This window comes from Ahaetulla prasina, chromosome 1 (genome assembly GCF_028640845.1).
Source record: "Ahaetulla prasina isolate Xishuangbanna chromosome 1, ASM2864084v1, whole genome shotgun sequence".
NCBI lineage: Eukaryota > Metazoa > Chordata > Lepidosauria > Squamata > Colubridae > Ahaetulla > Ahaetulla prasina.
The window spans coordinates 3,362,960-3,378,514 of NC_080539.1; the positions used below are offsets into that span (position 1 = coordinate 3,362,960).

Below are 15,555 nucleotides of genomic sequence, written 5' to 3' on the forward strand. Positions count from 1 at the left end.
GTCCAGCTTCCCAAGTATGTTTTTAAATTGATTTAAGGTTGAGAAACACTGTCTCCTTAGGCAACGGTCATAAAAACGGCCCCGAGTCAATTTTTGGGGTGTCGTCGTAACTTTTACGGTCATTACACCCTTGGTTGCAAGTCGGAACGTGTGCCTGGAGCCGGGGGTCGAATTAGATGACCTCTTCAGGCCTCTCCTGCAGCCCATGCTCCTGCTGGCATCCCAAAAGCCCCTGCCTTGGAAGCATCGCCACCCCCAGTTAGCCGCTTCCGAACCCTAAAATTCCATCCCCCTTTGAGCGGGACGTCCTCTCCCCTTCCTCTCGTCCCGTGCAGCCGGAACCCAAATTCGGGACGCATCGAGAAAAACCTCCCGTTGGCACGGATCGTTCACGAAAACTGGGGATGCCAGCTGCCTCCTGCCCACCGCTGGGCTCCAAGCCAGAAAAACCTGGCCCGGAAAAGGAGTGGGGGGACGTGCGTGGCAGGGCGAGGGTCCCATATCTCTGCACACACACACCCCACAATCCTTTGAGCAAGCACAGCTCGGGACTGGATGTCCCGACAGAAAACGCGGAAGCCCTGGAGGCTTTGCCGCCGATTAATAGCCTCTCCGGAGTCTCGCAGCTGTGAGACAAAAGAGGTGGGGGTGTTTTGCGGGGAGGAAGATGGGCTCGGGGGAAGTTAGGGGGGGTGAACGGAGGAAGGAAAGTACATTCAGAGGGGCTGCTTTTCCTGCCTGTTTTCCGTGCGTGGGTGGCGCTTCCTCCACCACGCAGGCAGAATTCGTCTTCTTCCCCCCCCACCGCCCTCCCCAGCTGCCAGGCGGCAGGTCACGTTTCTTCCCGAAAATAATGCGCCTTTTCTTCCTGTGCAAACCCCTTGCAAAAGATCCAGGCACCTGGAGCTCAAGGTTGGCGCTAGCTAAACGGGGCCTCCTTGCTACGCTCCGAGTTGGGTGCTTTTCCTTGCACGTGTATAATTTACCGGAGCAGTGTTAGAACGGTAAAGCAAAGCGATGATGATGTTACGTAGTTGGGTCGTGAAATGTCTACAAGAAAAGCACACGGCTGAGAGAGCAGGCAGGATCTCGCATTCCTCCTCCTCCTCCTCCTTTGCAAACCCCTTTCCCTTCTAGCGGTGATGATGTTACCTAGTTGGGTCGTGAAATGTCTGCAAGAAAACAACGAAGCTCAGAGAGCACCAAAGACCTCAAAGTTGTCCCCCTCCTCTTCCTCTACCACCTCCTCTTTTTTCCCCCCGTCCTCCTCCTCCTCCTCCTCCTCCTCCTCCTCCTCCTCCTCCTCCTCCTCCTCCTCCTCCTCCTCCTCCTCCTCTTCTTCTTCTTCTTCTTCTTCTTCTTCTTCTTTTCTTTCTCCCTCCTCCTCCTTCTCCTCCTCCTCTTCTTCTTCTTTTCTTTCTCTCTCCTCCTCCTCCTCCTCCTCCTCTTCTTCTTCTTCTTTTTCTTCTTCTTCTTCTTTTTCTTTTCTTTCTCCCTCCTCCTCCTTCTCCTCCTCCTCCTCCTCCTCCTCCTCCTCCTCCTCCTCTTCTTCTTCTTCTTCTTCTTCTTCTTCTTCTTCTTCTTCTTCTTCTTCTTCTTCTTCTTCTTCTTCTTTTCTTTCTCTCTCCTCCTCCTCCTCCTCCTCCTCCTCCTCCTCCTCTTCTTCTTCTTCTCTTTCCTCCTCCTCTTCCTCTTACACTCTCTCAACCTCCCATCCTCCTCCTACACTCCACAAACACCACTCCTTTCCAGCACTGATGATGTGACCTAGTTGGGTCATGAAAAGTCTGCGAGAAAACCACCCAGCTCAGAGAGCACCAAGGGCCCCATAGTCCTCTTTCTCCTCCTCCTGCTACTCCCCTTCCTCCTCCTCCTCTCCTCTGCACAAACCAATCCTCTCCCTTCACCATTGATGATGCTACCTAGTTAGGTCATGAAACGTCTGTAAGAAAACCACCCCGCGTAGAGAACACCAAGGACTCCAAAGTCCTATTCCTCCTCCTCCTCCTCCTCCTCCTCTCCACAAACCCTCCCCTTCCCTTCAACACTGATGATGTTACCTAGTTGGGTTGTGAAACGTCTTACCAGAAAACCACCCAGCTCAAGAGAGCACAGTTCAACCCTGAGCTACAAATAGTTCTCTCCTTAAGGTCCTCTTTCCCAAATCTTGTGCCACTTTAACGAGTTTTTTCCCCCCACTTCCTGGAAGAGCGAGAAGGAAAGTTGCGGGGAGCAGAGTCTTCTCGATGGTGGGACCCGGGGAGACCGACTGGTGCCCCTTCTCTTCCCCCATGCCAACGCGGTTCCGCCAGGGTTGTTGGGGGTCCCCCCCACCCTGGTTCCAAGCCGAGCTTTCTTGCGTCTATTCCCGTCGTGCCTCTGTGTTGCGCTATTTCCTGCCTGCGACGTTGTCGTGACTTAGATCAGGAGTCTCCAAATTTAGCAACTTTTAAGACTTGTGGATCTCAACTCCCAGAATTCTGGGAGTTGGAGTCCACAAGTCTTAAAGTTGCCAAGGTTGGAGACCCCTGACTTAGAAGTTTTTTTTAACGGGTGGTTTGCGGCTGGGCAGGTTGGAGAAGGAGGAACTGCGACCTCCCTTCTCCATCCCAACCTGCGGCGTCCTTTATCGGAAATGACCTTCCTTCCATTCCTGCTTTCAGGGAAAACTGCATGATCTTGGAAAAATAGAAAAATAAATGTGTTAACTTTTGCAATAAAATAAATCCAACCTTCCTTTGGTTTCCTTTTGCTGTGGCTTCCTTATTCAAAACCCGGTTGATGGCGTTATTTATTCCTTCGTTTTGTATCCCGCCTTTTATTTATTTTTTTTTACAAATAAGATGGCGAATCTACCCCATCTTCGTTCCTCCTCCTATTTTTCCCTATTTTCTCCCCCCCACACACACACACAACAACCCTGTGAGGTGGGACTGGCACAAAGACACCCAGCCAGGTTTTATGACGTAACGTGGGACTAGAACTCACTTGTCTCCTGGTGATTGGCCCAAAGTCACCCAATTGCCATTCATGCCTAATGTGGGACTATAATTCACTGCCTCCTTGTGATTGGCCCAAAATGTCACCTAGCTGTCTTTCATGGCTAAGCCGGAACTAGAACTCACCGGCTCCTAGTGATTGATTCAAAGTCACCCAGGTGTCTTTCTTGGTTCAAGCAGAACTAGAACTCATCGTCTCCTAGTGATTGACTGAAAATCTCCCGGTTGGCTTTCATGGTGATGGGGGAACTAGAACTCACAGTCACCTGGTGATTGACCGAAAATCTCCCGGTCGGCTTTCATGGCAATGGGGGAACTAGAACTCACAGTCACCTGGTGATTGACCGAAAATCTCCCGGTCGGCTTTCATGGCGATGGGGGAACTAGAACTCACAGTCACTGGTGATTGACCAAAAATCTCCCAGTCGGCTTTCATGGTGATGGGGAAACTAGAACTCACAGTCACCTGGTGATTGATCCAAAGTCACACAGTCGCCTTTCATCGCAAAGGCAGAACTAGAACGCACCGTCTCCCAGTTTCTAGCAAGGTGCCTTACTCTCTAGTTCAAAACTGGCTTTTCTCAAATTCACATTATTTTGCAAACATTGAGTGCGACGGGCCGCCGTTCCTACCTTCCAAATAGCCGCGTGTGTCTGTGTGTAAAACAAAACAATCCGTTTCTTGCCGGGACTGTTCATCCGAACAATTTCAAGGAATTTGTCCCAAATTGCAAAGATGTGTAAGGAGCGTTCAAATTTGTGACCTGGAACCCCCGTGGCTTGGAGGGGCTTCTCCAGAATGCTCCCCTTCCCTAAAAAAGGTTGGTAACGATGGAGAGATTGCTTTGAAAAATCGATTTTTGTTGTTCTCTGCACTGGGGAAGACTCGGGTTACAACAAAAGACCCTGTTTGTTTGGTTGGTTGGTTTTCCCTGCGATCGGAGTCTTTAACTGGCAGTTTAGAGATCGAATCCTGCGCCAAAGTAGACACAATACGCCATTAAAACTCAACCGAAAGAGCAGGGTGTGTGATTGGTGTGGTTTTTCAGAGAGAAATCAATCATTGGAATGCCACTGTCGTTCGTCAATGTCTGGAGGGAAGACAGTTAGTCCTCGACTTACGACCAAAATTCCCATTGCTAAGCGAGGCGGTGGTTTTTAAAAGTCAGTTTTGCCCCTCTTTTACGACGTTTCTCGCAGCAGTTGTTAAGCAAATCACGGCAATTGTTGTGTTACTCACACAGTTGTGGCGCGAATAGGGCTTTCCCCATGGACTTTTTTTTTTTGCTTGTCAGGAGGTCGCAAAAGGGAATCGCGTGACCCTGTGACCGTCATAAGTATGAATCGAGCATCCGAATGTAAATCATGTCACCGGGGCGGGGGAGCTGCGACCGTCATAAATAGGAACCCGTTGCCAAATGTGCGAACTTTGATCACGTGACTGCGGGGGAGAGGGGCTGCGACGGTCGTTAAGTGTGAAAAATGGTTGTAAGTTACTTTCCCCCCCCCCCAACCCCGTTGGAACTTTGAGCGGTCGTAACTCGAGGACCACCTGCATTCCCATCCCTCCCTGGGAAATTATGAAAACCCGGGAAAATTCACGGGGCGACCTACTATCTTCTCTAAGAGAAAATAAGATTTAAAAATAAAAGCGGGTTTTTTCGAGAATTGGCGCGAAAAAAAAGGGGAGGGGGCTGAAGGCCGTTCGATCTCCGTTTTGGAAGGACGCTTCCTACCCCACCCACCCACCCAAATCTGGACCCTCCCTTGAATTTTTTTTTTCCCCTCTCCAGGTTGGCACCGGACTCCATCAACGGTACGGAGATAGAAGCCAGCAATCACTGGCCGGGGGTCGCAGTCAGTCGTCTTTCGCCAACCCCGCCGGAGTCGCTGGCCACCGTCAAATCGCTGATCAAGTCTTTTGATTTGGGGTGCTCAGGTGAGCGGGGCGTCGGGGTTCCTTCCCACTTCGATTACGCCATCAACGCAGGCGTTGCTCGCTTGCCGACCGCGGCTGCCACCGACAGCTCCGTTTGCAAGGCAGAGCGGCCCTGAGGTTGGAACGTTCCCGTGACTGTGCCGACTTGCTCCACCGGGTCTTGTCGTGGTCCTTAAGTGAATCACTGGCAGTAAATGTGAAGGTTATACGAGGTGGTTCTCTACCCACAAGCATTCGCGACTTGATTCCAGGTGGTTGTGGCCGCTCCGACCCTGGCAGCTTTGATGAAGGGATTGGAGAACCTTTTCTCTGAAATGGTGTGTTGGGGTCTCCTGCCTAAGCAGGGGCTTGGACTAGACTAGAAGACCTTGAAGGCCCCTTCCAACCCTGTTATTCTGTTCTGTTCCGTTCTGTTCCATTCCATGCTATGCTATGCTATATTTGCTTCTCCTTCTCCGCCTTCCTCTTTTTTCCTTTCTCCTCCTCTTCCTCCTACATCATTCTATTCCATTCCATTCCATTCCATCTATTCTATTCTATTCTATTCTATTCTATTCTATTCTATTCTATTCTATTCTATTCTTTTCTATTCTATTCTATTCTATTCTATTCTATTCTAATCTAATTCTGTTCTATTCTATTCTATTCAATACTTCTATTTTTATTTCTATTTCTATGCTATTCTATTCTATATTCTAGTTGTGAGTTTCAAATTTTTTTTACTACCGGTTCTGTGGGCGCGGCTTGGTAGGTGCGGCATGGCTTGGTGGGCGTGGCAGGGGAAGAATACTCTAAAATCTCCATTCCCTCCCCACTCCAGGGGAAGGTTACTGCAAAAATCCCCATTTCCTCCTGATCAGCTGGGACTCGGGAGGCAGAGGATACATGGGGGCAGGGCCAGTCAGAATTTTTACTACCGGTTCTCCGAACTACTCAAAATTTCTGCTACCGGTTCTCCAGAACTGGTCAGAACCTGCTGAAACCCACCTCTGCTATATTCGCTTCTCCTTCTCCTTCTCCCTCTTTTTTCCTTCCTCCTCCTCCTCCTCCTCCTCCTCCATCATTCCATTCTATTCCAATCCATATTTTTTATTCTAGTCTAGTCTAGTCTAGTCTAGTCTACTCTAATCTAGTCTATTCCATTCCATTCCATTCCAATCCATATTTTTTATTCTATTCTATTCTAGTCTAGTCTAGTCTAGTCTAGTCTAGTCTAGTCTACTCTAATCTAGTCTATTCCATTCCATTCCATTCCAATCCATATTTTTTATTCTATTCTATTCTATTCTAGTCTAGTCTAGTCTAGTCTAGTCTAGTCTAGTCTACTCTAATCTAGTCTATTCCATTCCATTCCATTCCAATCCATATTTTTTATTCTATTCTAGTCTAGTCTAGTCTACTCTAATCTAGTCTATTCCATTCCATTCCATTCCAATCCATATTTTTTATTCTATTCTAGTCTATTCTAGTCTAGTCTAGTCTAGTCTAGTCTAGTCTAGTCTACTCTAATCTAGTCTATTCCATTCCATTCCATTCCATTCCAATCCATATTTTTTAGTCTAGTCTAGTCTAGTCTAGTCTAGTCTAGTCTAATCTAGTCTATTCCATTCCATTCCATTCCATTCCAATCCATATTTTTTATTCTATTCTATTCTAGTCTAGTCTAGTCTACTCTAATCTAGTCTATTCCATTCCATTCCAATCCATATTTTTTATTCTATTCTATTCTAGTCTAGTCTAGTCTACTCTAATCTAGTCTATTCCATTCCATTCCATTCCATTCCAATCCATATTTTTTATTCTATTCTAGTCTATTCTAGTCTATTCTAGTCTAGTCTAGTCTAGTCTACTCTAATCTAGTCTATTCCATTCCATTCCATTCCAATCCATATTTTTTATTCTATTCTATTCTATTCTAGTCTAGTCTACTCTAATCTAGTCTATTCCATTCCATTCCATTCCAATCCATATTTTTTATTCTAGTCTAGTCTAGTCTAGTCTAGTCTAGTCTAGTCTAGTCTACTCTAATCTAGTCTATTCCATTCCATTCCATTCCAATCCATATTTTTTATTCTATTCTATTCTAGTCTAGTCTATTCTAGTCTACTCTAATCTAGTCTATTCCATTCCATTCCATTCCAATCCATATTTTTTATTCTATTCTAGTCTAGTCTAGTCTAGTCTAGTCTAGTCTACTCTAATCTAGTCTATTCCATTCCATTCCATTCCATATTTTTTATTCTATTCTATTCTAGTCTAGTCTAGTCTAGTCTACTCTAATCTAGTCTATTCCATTCCATTCCATTCCAATCCATATTTTTTATTCTATTCTAGTCTAGTCTAGTCTAGTCTAGTCTAGTCTACTCTAATCTAGTCTATTCCATTCCATTCCATTCCATTCCAATCCATATTTTTTATTCTATTCTATTCTATTCTATTCTATTCTATTCTAGTCTAGTCTAGTCTAGTCTAGTCTAGTCTAGTCTAGTCTACTCTAATCTAGTCTATTCCATTCCATTCCATTCCAATCCATATTTTTTATTCTATTCTAGTCTAGTCTAGTCTAGTATAATCTAGTCTATTCCATTCCATTCCATATTTCTATTTTTATTTCTATTCATTTAGTGACCAAAGCTGCAACAGCACTGAAAAAGGGGCTTATGACCGGTTTTCACATTTTACAACCGTTGCAACATCCCCCTGGTCACATGATCAAAATTCAGACGCTTGGCAACCGCGACTTATATTTATGACGGTTGCCGTCTCCTGGGGTCATGTGATCACGTTTTGGGATCTTCTGGCAAGCAAAGTCAAAGTGGAAGCCAGATTCATTTAACAACCATTTGAGTCACTTGACAACGTCACTGATTCACTTAACAACTACGTCAAGGAAGGTCGTAAAATGGGGCAAAACTCGCTTAACAAATGCTTCACTTAGCAAACAGAAATTTTGGGCTCAGTTTTGGTCGTACATCGAGGGCTACCGGTATATGACTCTCTACTGGAGGTTTTTTTAAGAAGAGATTCGACAACCATTTGTCTGGAATGGTATAGGATCTCCCCCTTGTGCAGGGGGTTGGACTAGATGACCTCCAAGGTCCCTTCCAACTCGGTTATTTTGGTTGTTTTCTCCTCCAGGAAGTACCGGGCAAAGCGTGCCCATCCACAAGGTCTGCCGGAGTCCTCTCAGCAACATCCCCACCCGGACGGCTCCTGCGGCTGCTGTGTCGCCCATCCAGGTACCCTCAAGGGCCTCTCTTGCCTTGCAGAACCTCCAGATGGACAGGGGCAGATCTTCTGTCTGCAGCCGCAATTCTGAAATCTCAGCATCTTTTAAGATGGGTGGACTTCCACTCCCAGAATCCCCCATCCAGCATGCTTTAAGAGGGGTGGATTTCCGCTCCCAGAATCCCCCAGCCAGCATGCTTTAAGAGGGGTGGATTTCCGCTCCCAGAATCCCCCAGCCAGCCTGCTTTAAGAGGGGTGGACTTCCTCTCCCAGAATCCCCCAGCCAGCCTGCTTTAAGAGGGGTGGACTTCCACTCCCAGAATCCCCCAGCCAGCATGCTTTAAGAGGGGTGGACTTCAGAATCCCCCAGGCAGCATGCTTTGAGAGGGGAGGACTTCCACTCCCAGAATCCCCCAGCCAGCATGCTTTGAGAGGGGAGGACTTCCACTCCCAGAATCCCCCAGCCAGCCATGCTTTAAGAGGGGTGGACTTCCACTCCCAGAATCCCCCAGCCAGCCTGCTTTAAGAGGGGTGGACTTCCACTCCCAGAATCCCCCAGCCAGCCTGCTTTAAGAGGGGAGGACTTCCACTCCCAGAATCCCCCAGCCATCCATGCTTTAAGAGGGGAGGACTTCCACTCCCAGAATCCCCCAGCCAGCCTGCTTTAAGAGGGGAGGACTTCCACTCCCAGAATCCCCCAGCCATCCATGCTTTAAGAGGGGAGGACTTCCACTCCCAGAATCCCCCAGCCAGCCTGCTTTAAGAGGGGAGGACTTCCACTCCCAGAATCCCCCAGCCAGCCTGCTTTAAGAGGGGTGGACTTCCACTCCCAGAATTCCCCAGCCAGCCTGCTTTAAGAGGGGTGGACTTCCACTCCCAGAATCCCCCAACCAGCCTGCTTTAAGAGGGGTGGACTTCCACTCCCAGAATTCCCCAACCAGTCTGCTTTAAGAGGGGTGGACTTCCACTCCCAGAATTCCCCAACCAGCCTGCTTTAAGAGGGGAGGACTTCCACTCCCAGAATCCCCCAGCCAGCCTGCTTTAAGAGGGGTGGGTTTCAACTCCCAGAATTCCCCTTCCAGCCAGCTTTAAGAAGGGTGGACTTCCACTCCCAGAATCCCCCAACCAGCCTGCTTTAAGAGGGGTGGACTTCCACTCCCAGAATCCCCCAGCCAGCCTGCTTTTTTCTTGTTTTAATAACAGAATAACAGAGTTGGAAGGGACCTTAGAGGCCTTCTAGTCCAACCCCCTGCCCAGGCAGGAGACTCTATACCATTTCAGACAAATGGCTATCCAACATCTTCTTAAAAACTTTCAGTGTTGGAGAACACAGAACTTCTGACAGCAGATTGTTCCACTTATTAATTGTTCTAATTGTCAGGAAATTCCTCCTTAGTTCTAAGTTGCTTCTCTCCTTGATTAGTTTCCACCCATTGCTTCTTGTTTTGCCTTCAGGTGCTTTGGAGAATAGCTTGACTCCCTCTTCTTTGGGGCAACCCCTGAGATATTGGAACACTGCTATCATGTCTCCCCTAGTCCTTCTTTTCATTAAACTGGACCTACCCAGTTCCTGCAACCGTTCTTTGTATGTTTCAGCCTCCAGTTCTCTAATTTGATTCTGTTCTTTCTCAATTGCAGCGACATTCCACATTTACCAACCCCAAATCGGGTGGGAAAACTTTATCCAAGCACACGGATCTTCTGGAACTCCCTTTGGGTGGTAAGTAGCCTTCTCTCCCTTCTTCTTCTTTTTCTCCTCCTCCTCCTCCCTTCTCCTCCTTCTTCCCTGCTCATACTGTACAAGCCAGGGGTGAAATCTAAAAATTTTCCCTACTGGTTCTGTGGGCGTGGCTTAATGGGTGGGCGTGGCTTGGTGGTCAGATGACTGGGTGGGCGTGGCCAATAACAATAAATAATAAAAATAATAAACAAAGTATACAAAGCAATAAGAGGTACCGAAAACCAACTTTCACACTTTACACACACACAACACAACACAGCTGAGTCACACACAATGTAAAGGCAGCTGCACTTCACCCAAAATGACCCCTGCAACAAGCAGGAACCTCACACAGCCACTCCTTGAGTGGCTCAGACTGCTAAGACAGTCTGTTATTAACAGCAGCTGCTTGCAATTACTGCAGGTTCAAGCCCCACCAGGCCCAAGGTTGACTCAGCCTTCCATCCTTTATAACAGGGGTGTCCAAACTTGGTCCCTTTAAGACTTGTGGACTTCAACTCCCAGAGTCCCTCAGCCATTTGCTGGCTGAGGGACTCTGGGAGTTGAAGTCCACAAGTCTTAAAGGGACCAAGTTTGGACACCTCTGCTTTATAAGGTAGGTAAAATGAGGACCCAGATTGTTGGGGACAATAAGTTGACTTTGTATATAATATACAATTGGATGAAGACTATTGCTTAACACAATGTAAGCCGCCCTGAGTCTTCGGAGATGGGCGGGATATAAATGCAAATAAATAAAAAAAGCTCAAAAACCAACTTTCACACTTTACACACACACCACACAACACAACTGACACACACAATGCCACATATAGCTTTGTGAGATTTTGTGTGTTTGTGTAGTTAAGAGTGAAACACTACAGAAACGCACCAAATCTCAGAAAGCTGCGCAAATATTTTATTTTATTATTTTATTTTATTTATATTTTTTCGATCAGGGGTCTCCAACCTTAGTAACTTTAAGGTTTGTGGACTTTATTTATTTATTTATTTACATTTATATCCCGCCCTTCTCTGAAGACTCAGGGCGGCTTACAGTGTATAAGGCAATAGTCTCATTCTATTTGTATATTTACAAAGTCAACCTTGGGCCAGGCTTGAACCTGCAGTAATTGCAGGCTACTGTGTTCTAATAACAGGCTTCTTAACAGCCTGAGCTATCCCGGCCCTGTACCATATATACCGCTTCCCAGTGCTTTTACGGCCCTCTCTAAGCGGTTTACAGAGTCAGCCTCCTGCCCCCGACAATCTGGGTCCTCATTTTACCTACCTTATAAAGGATGGAAGGCTGAGTCAACCTTGGGCCGGGCTTGAACCTGCAGTAATTGCAGGCTGCTGTGTTCTAACAACAGGCTTCTTACCAGCCTGAGCTACCACGGCCCTGGACTTCAATTCCCAGAGTTCCTCAGCCAGCAAAGCAGGCAGATTCAGTTGCTGACTGAGGAGATGGATTTCAGGCAGGCAGATTCAGTTGCTAGCTGATGCAACTGATGTAAACCATGGCTTTCCCAGCCGGAAAGGAGCAGTAATAAGGTAAGTGCTTCATCGCAGCCCAGAATCTCTTAAAAGGAGGTTTTCTACAAGCTCTTCGGTTGAAGAGCTTGTAGAAAACATGCTTTTTAAGGTTCTGGTGATGAGGAACTCAGCTGGGATTGCCAGAGGAGCCTTTTTTTTTTACAACCTCTTCGGCCAAAGAGGTTGTTAAAAAAAAGAGTTTAAAGGGTTCTGATGATCCCAGGGGATCATCAAAGGCTCTTTTTTTTTTTTTACTTTTAAAGGCATGTTTTCGACTGAAGAAAAACTGCTTTTAAAAGTTAAAAAAAACCAACAACCTCTGGTGATGGTGTGGCTCAGCAAAGGCAGGGGGCGAGGCCAGGGATTTTTGCTACCGATTCTCTGAACCACCGGCCGCCATCGCTACCGGATCGGACGAGCCGGTCCGAACCGGGAGCATTTCACCCCTGCTCCAAGCCCCTCTTCTTCTAGCACTGTTGATGTTACCTAATTGGGTCACGAAACATCTGCAAAAAGAAACCGCTTGCACCCCGGGGTCGTGAGGGCTCGATCGCTGGAGGTTTTCAAGAACAGACTGGACAGCCATTTCTCCAGGATGGTATAAGGGCAGGGGGTTGGACTAGAAGATCTCCAAGGTCCTTTCCAGCCCATATTCCGTCATCATTCTATAAAAAAAATTAAAACAAAGACTAGCACCAGCTTATCTCCCCCTCCGAAAAGAAGCCACGGAGGCAGCTTTCTTGTCTCTTTAGCTGCCCCCCTGCCAAGAGCAGCCCAGCCAGGGCCTGCCAGCACCTTGGCTCATTACCACTTTATAAGGCCTCGGTAAGGCCACACTTGAAATATTGCATCCAATTTTGGTCGCCACGATGTAAAAAAGATGCTGAGACTCTGGAAAGTGTGCAGAGAAGAGCAACGAAGACTGGGGGCTCAAACTGGACTGGAGGCTCAAACATATGAAGAACGGTTGCAGGAACTGGGTATGTCTAGTTTAATAAAAAGAAGGTCCAGGGGAGACATGATAGCAGCCTTCCAATATCTCAGGGGTTGCCCCAAAGAAGATTTGGGGGTCAAGCTATTCTCCAAAGCACCTGAAGGCAGGACAAGAAGCAATGGATGGAAACTAAACAAGGAGAGAAGCAACTGAGAACTGAGGATGAATTTCCTGACAGTTAGAATGATTAACCAGTGGAACTGCTTGCCTCCAGAAGTTGTAAATGCTCCAATACTGGAATTTTTTAAGAAGAGGTTGGATAAGCATTTGTCTGAAGTGGTGTAGGGTCTCCTGCCTGGGCAGGGGATTGGATTAGAAGACCTCCAAGGTCCCTCCCAACTCTTGTTGTTGTTGTTGTTGTTGTTGTTGTTGTTGTTATTGTTATTATTATTATTATTATTATTATTCCTCTTGATGCCTCCTGAGATATTTCAACAGCTTCGTCCCATAGGAGCCATCGTTTTCTCTTTTGCATTCAGCATTATTGGACTTTTTCAAGGCCGGACGGAAATTGGGCAGGGACATCGGCCCGTTTGAACTCCTGCCAAATTTCCTCTGGACCAGCCCCTGCTTCCGGATTAGTATTTAGTATTTATTAGATTTTATCTTCTGAAGGATAGGCTGTTCACCTAAAAAAACAATGACAATATACAGATAAAAACAAAGATTAAAAAACTTATTATATGTTTGGCAAAAATTTAAAACAATATATCGTTAAAAACCCCTTAAAATTTATATCAAATATGAATATTAAAATTAAACTCTTTAAAATTATAAAAGTTAAAATTACTAAGCCAGTCCCGCACAAATAAACAAATACATCTTCAGCTCGCGGCGGAAGGATGAGACTCAAAACTGTCTGGCTGTCTCCCGGCCCATAAAAGGGGAAGGAATACAAAATAATAATACAGGAGCTAACTAATCATCCTGGAGCCACGACGCTACGGCTTTTATATATGCACAGGCAGTCCTCGACTTACGACCAGAGTGGAAATCCCAAATTCCTTATTGCCAAGTGAGACGTTTGCTGAGTGAGTTTGTCCCCGTTCTACGACATTTTCTTGCCTCGTTTGTTAAGCGAATCCATGCCGCTGTTAAGTTGGGAACAACGGTCGTTAAGTGAATCTCGCTTTCCCGTGGACTCGGCTGGTCAGAAGGCCGCAAAAGGAGGATCACGTCACCCCAGGACGCTGCGGCCATCAAAAAAGGCGAGCCAGTTGTCCAACGTCCCAATTTTGATCCCTTGACCATGGGAATGCTGCAGTGGTCGTAAGTGTGGAAAAACGGTCCCTGAGTCACCCTTCTCACTGCCGTCATAACATCGAACGGACACTAAATGAACTGTTGTGAGTCAAGGGAAAGCTATATACACATTAGGCCAGGAAAAAGAAATAGTTGCTGTATTTTCTTAGCTGCTAGACTCTGGGAGTTGAAGTCCACAAGTCTTAAAAGAGCCAAGTTTGCAAACCCCTGGGCCAGACAAATCCTGCTCACTCCCCCCTTTTTTTTCCAAGAAAGTGGGGAGGGGGAAAATTTTCCAAATTCTCCTTAAAAAGCAGGAAGCAGAATCTTGGTGTGTCTCCCCCCACCCCCCGCACTTTCATTTACACCACTGTGAATTCCTTTCATTCACAGTCAGCAAGGCTCGGCAAACAGTCTTCCAGAGGAATATTTATCAACACCGACCTTATCTCGCTTGGAAAGCTGCCAGATAAACTAGTTTCCAAAGGCAGGGCAAGGCAAAACTTGGCACAGAGTCTCTTAGAGTCACGAACAGAATTTTCCATTCTTGCGCAACCATCGAACGAACAAATTGTTTCCTGCAAAAGCCCCCTCCCCCCACCCCTCCCACCCCCGTTTGCTCCTCTTTTGTTTCCTACGGGAGGGGCCAATCACCTCCAAGGTGCGGCTTTACTCCCGAGTCGAACCCTGCTTTCTGTCGTGTCCCACTCCCACTCTGACGCACAAGTCAAGGAAGTCCGTAACAGACTTGGCAACGAAGCCTTTGCAACTTGCCAAGTCCCTTCGAAGTTTATCAGGGCAGGCCGGAGTCCAAGTTGTGACTTCAGCGATAGGGTCCAATATCAGCAAACTAGCTAAGACTTTGCTTGACTCAAGGTTGGAATGCCAAAAGCAGGTCCTTTATATAGGCTGTGGGGTGTGGCTCCATGACTCAGCATTTATCCAGGCCTGCCCCACCCCTCCTTCTGCTGGCGTCGCCTCTCAGATCTCTGGAAGTGAGGGTCCTCCCACACTGAATTGTCTTCAGCTGGATCTGCTGTCAGTAATTCCAGCACCTGGCTGGCTTCCTAGTCACACGCTGTATGAGTGAAGTTTATCGGGCTTGTCCGTTCACTCCTGGAATCCTCTCTGGGCATGGGGCCAGGGCTGGGGGCTGGAGGCATGACAGGCCGTTCATCTTCATTATCAGACTCGGAGTCTGATAACAGGCCCGGTTGGAGACGGGAGGGGCCCGGCTGAGGAGAGGAAGGAGGATGAGTCACAACACTTTCTGAGTTGTTCTTGTCTTCTGGCAGCTGCGCATGCACACACTGGGAATGGGCCCCAGCTGTTCCTCTGCCTCGCTGCTGTCTACCTCCTTCTCTGCCTCGTCTGAGCTTTCCCCAGCCCCCAGGACTGGCCCTAGTTCCTCCCCAACCTCCTCACTGTCCGATTCTGCTGCCAGCTCCTCTGCATCCTCCTCCTCCTCTTGCGCCTCCTTTCCTTTCCTTCCCCTCCATTCTCAATTCTTTTGCAAGGAAGCACAGTTAAAGTTTTTGGGCTTCCCTCCCACCCCCACCTTCTCTCCTGCCAAAAACTTCTGGCAAAATGACAAATCTCAGCGAGGAGCCATGGGCGTTATTTAAGTGTGAGTGTGTTGTGCGCACGCCTGGCTTTAAAATATGCATAAACCCTTAAAACAAGGCCTTTTTCTATATATATATATATAGGCCACACTTGGAATATTGCATTCAGTTTTGGTCGCCACGATGTAAAAAAGATGTTGAGACTCTAGAAAGAGTGCAGAGAAGAGCAACAAAGATGATTAGGGGACTGGAGGCTCAAACATATGAAGAACGGTTGCAGGAACTGGGTATGTCCAGTTTAATGAAAAGAAGGACCAGGGGAGACATGATAG

At 47.1% G+C, this 15,555-nt stretch overlaps 1 protein-coding gene across 2 annotated transcripts in view; it reads left to right on the forward strand.

The window, feature by feature from the left end:
- The window catches only part of SPECC1 (sperm antigen with calponin homology and coiled-coil domains 1), a 162,040-nt gene that overhangs the window by 105,033 nt on the left and 41,452 nt on the right, over positions 1–15,555 (forward strand). For both annotated transcript variants that reach the window (XM_058163994.1, XM_058163996.1), the window contains 3 exons: positions 4,793–4,938; positions 8,077–8,177; positions 9,805–9,886. In XM_058163994.1, the coding sequence (XP_058019977.1) occupies positions 4,793–4,938; positions 8,077–8,177; positions 9,805–9,886 (329 nt within the window). The remainder of the gene's footprint in view (positions 1–4,792; positions 4,939–8,076; positions 8,178–9,804; positions 9,887–15,555) is intronic.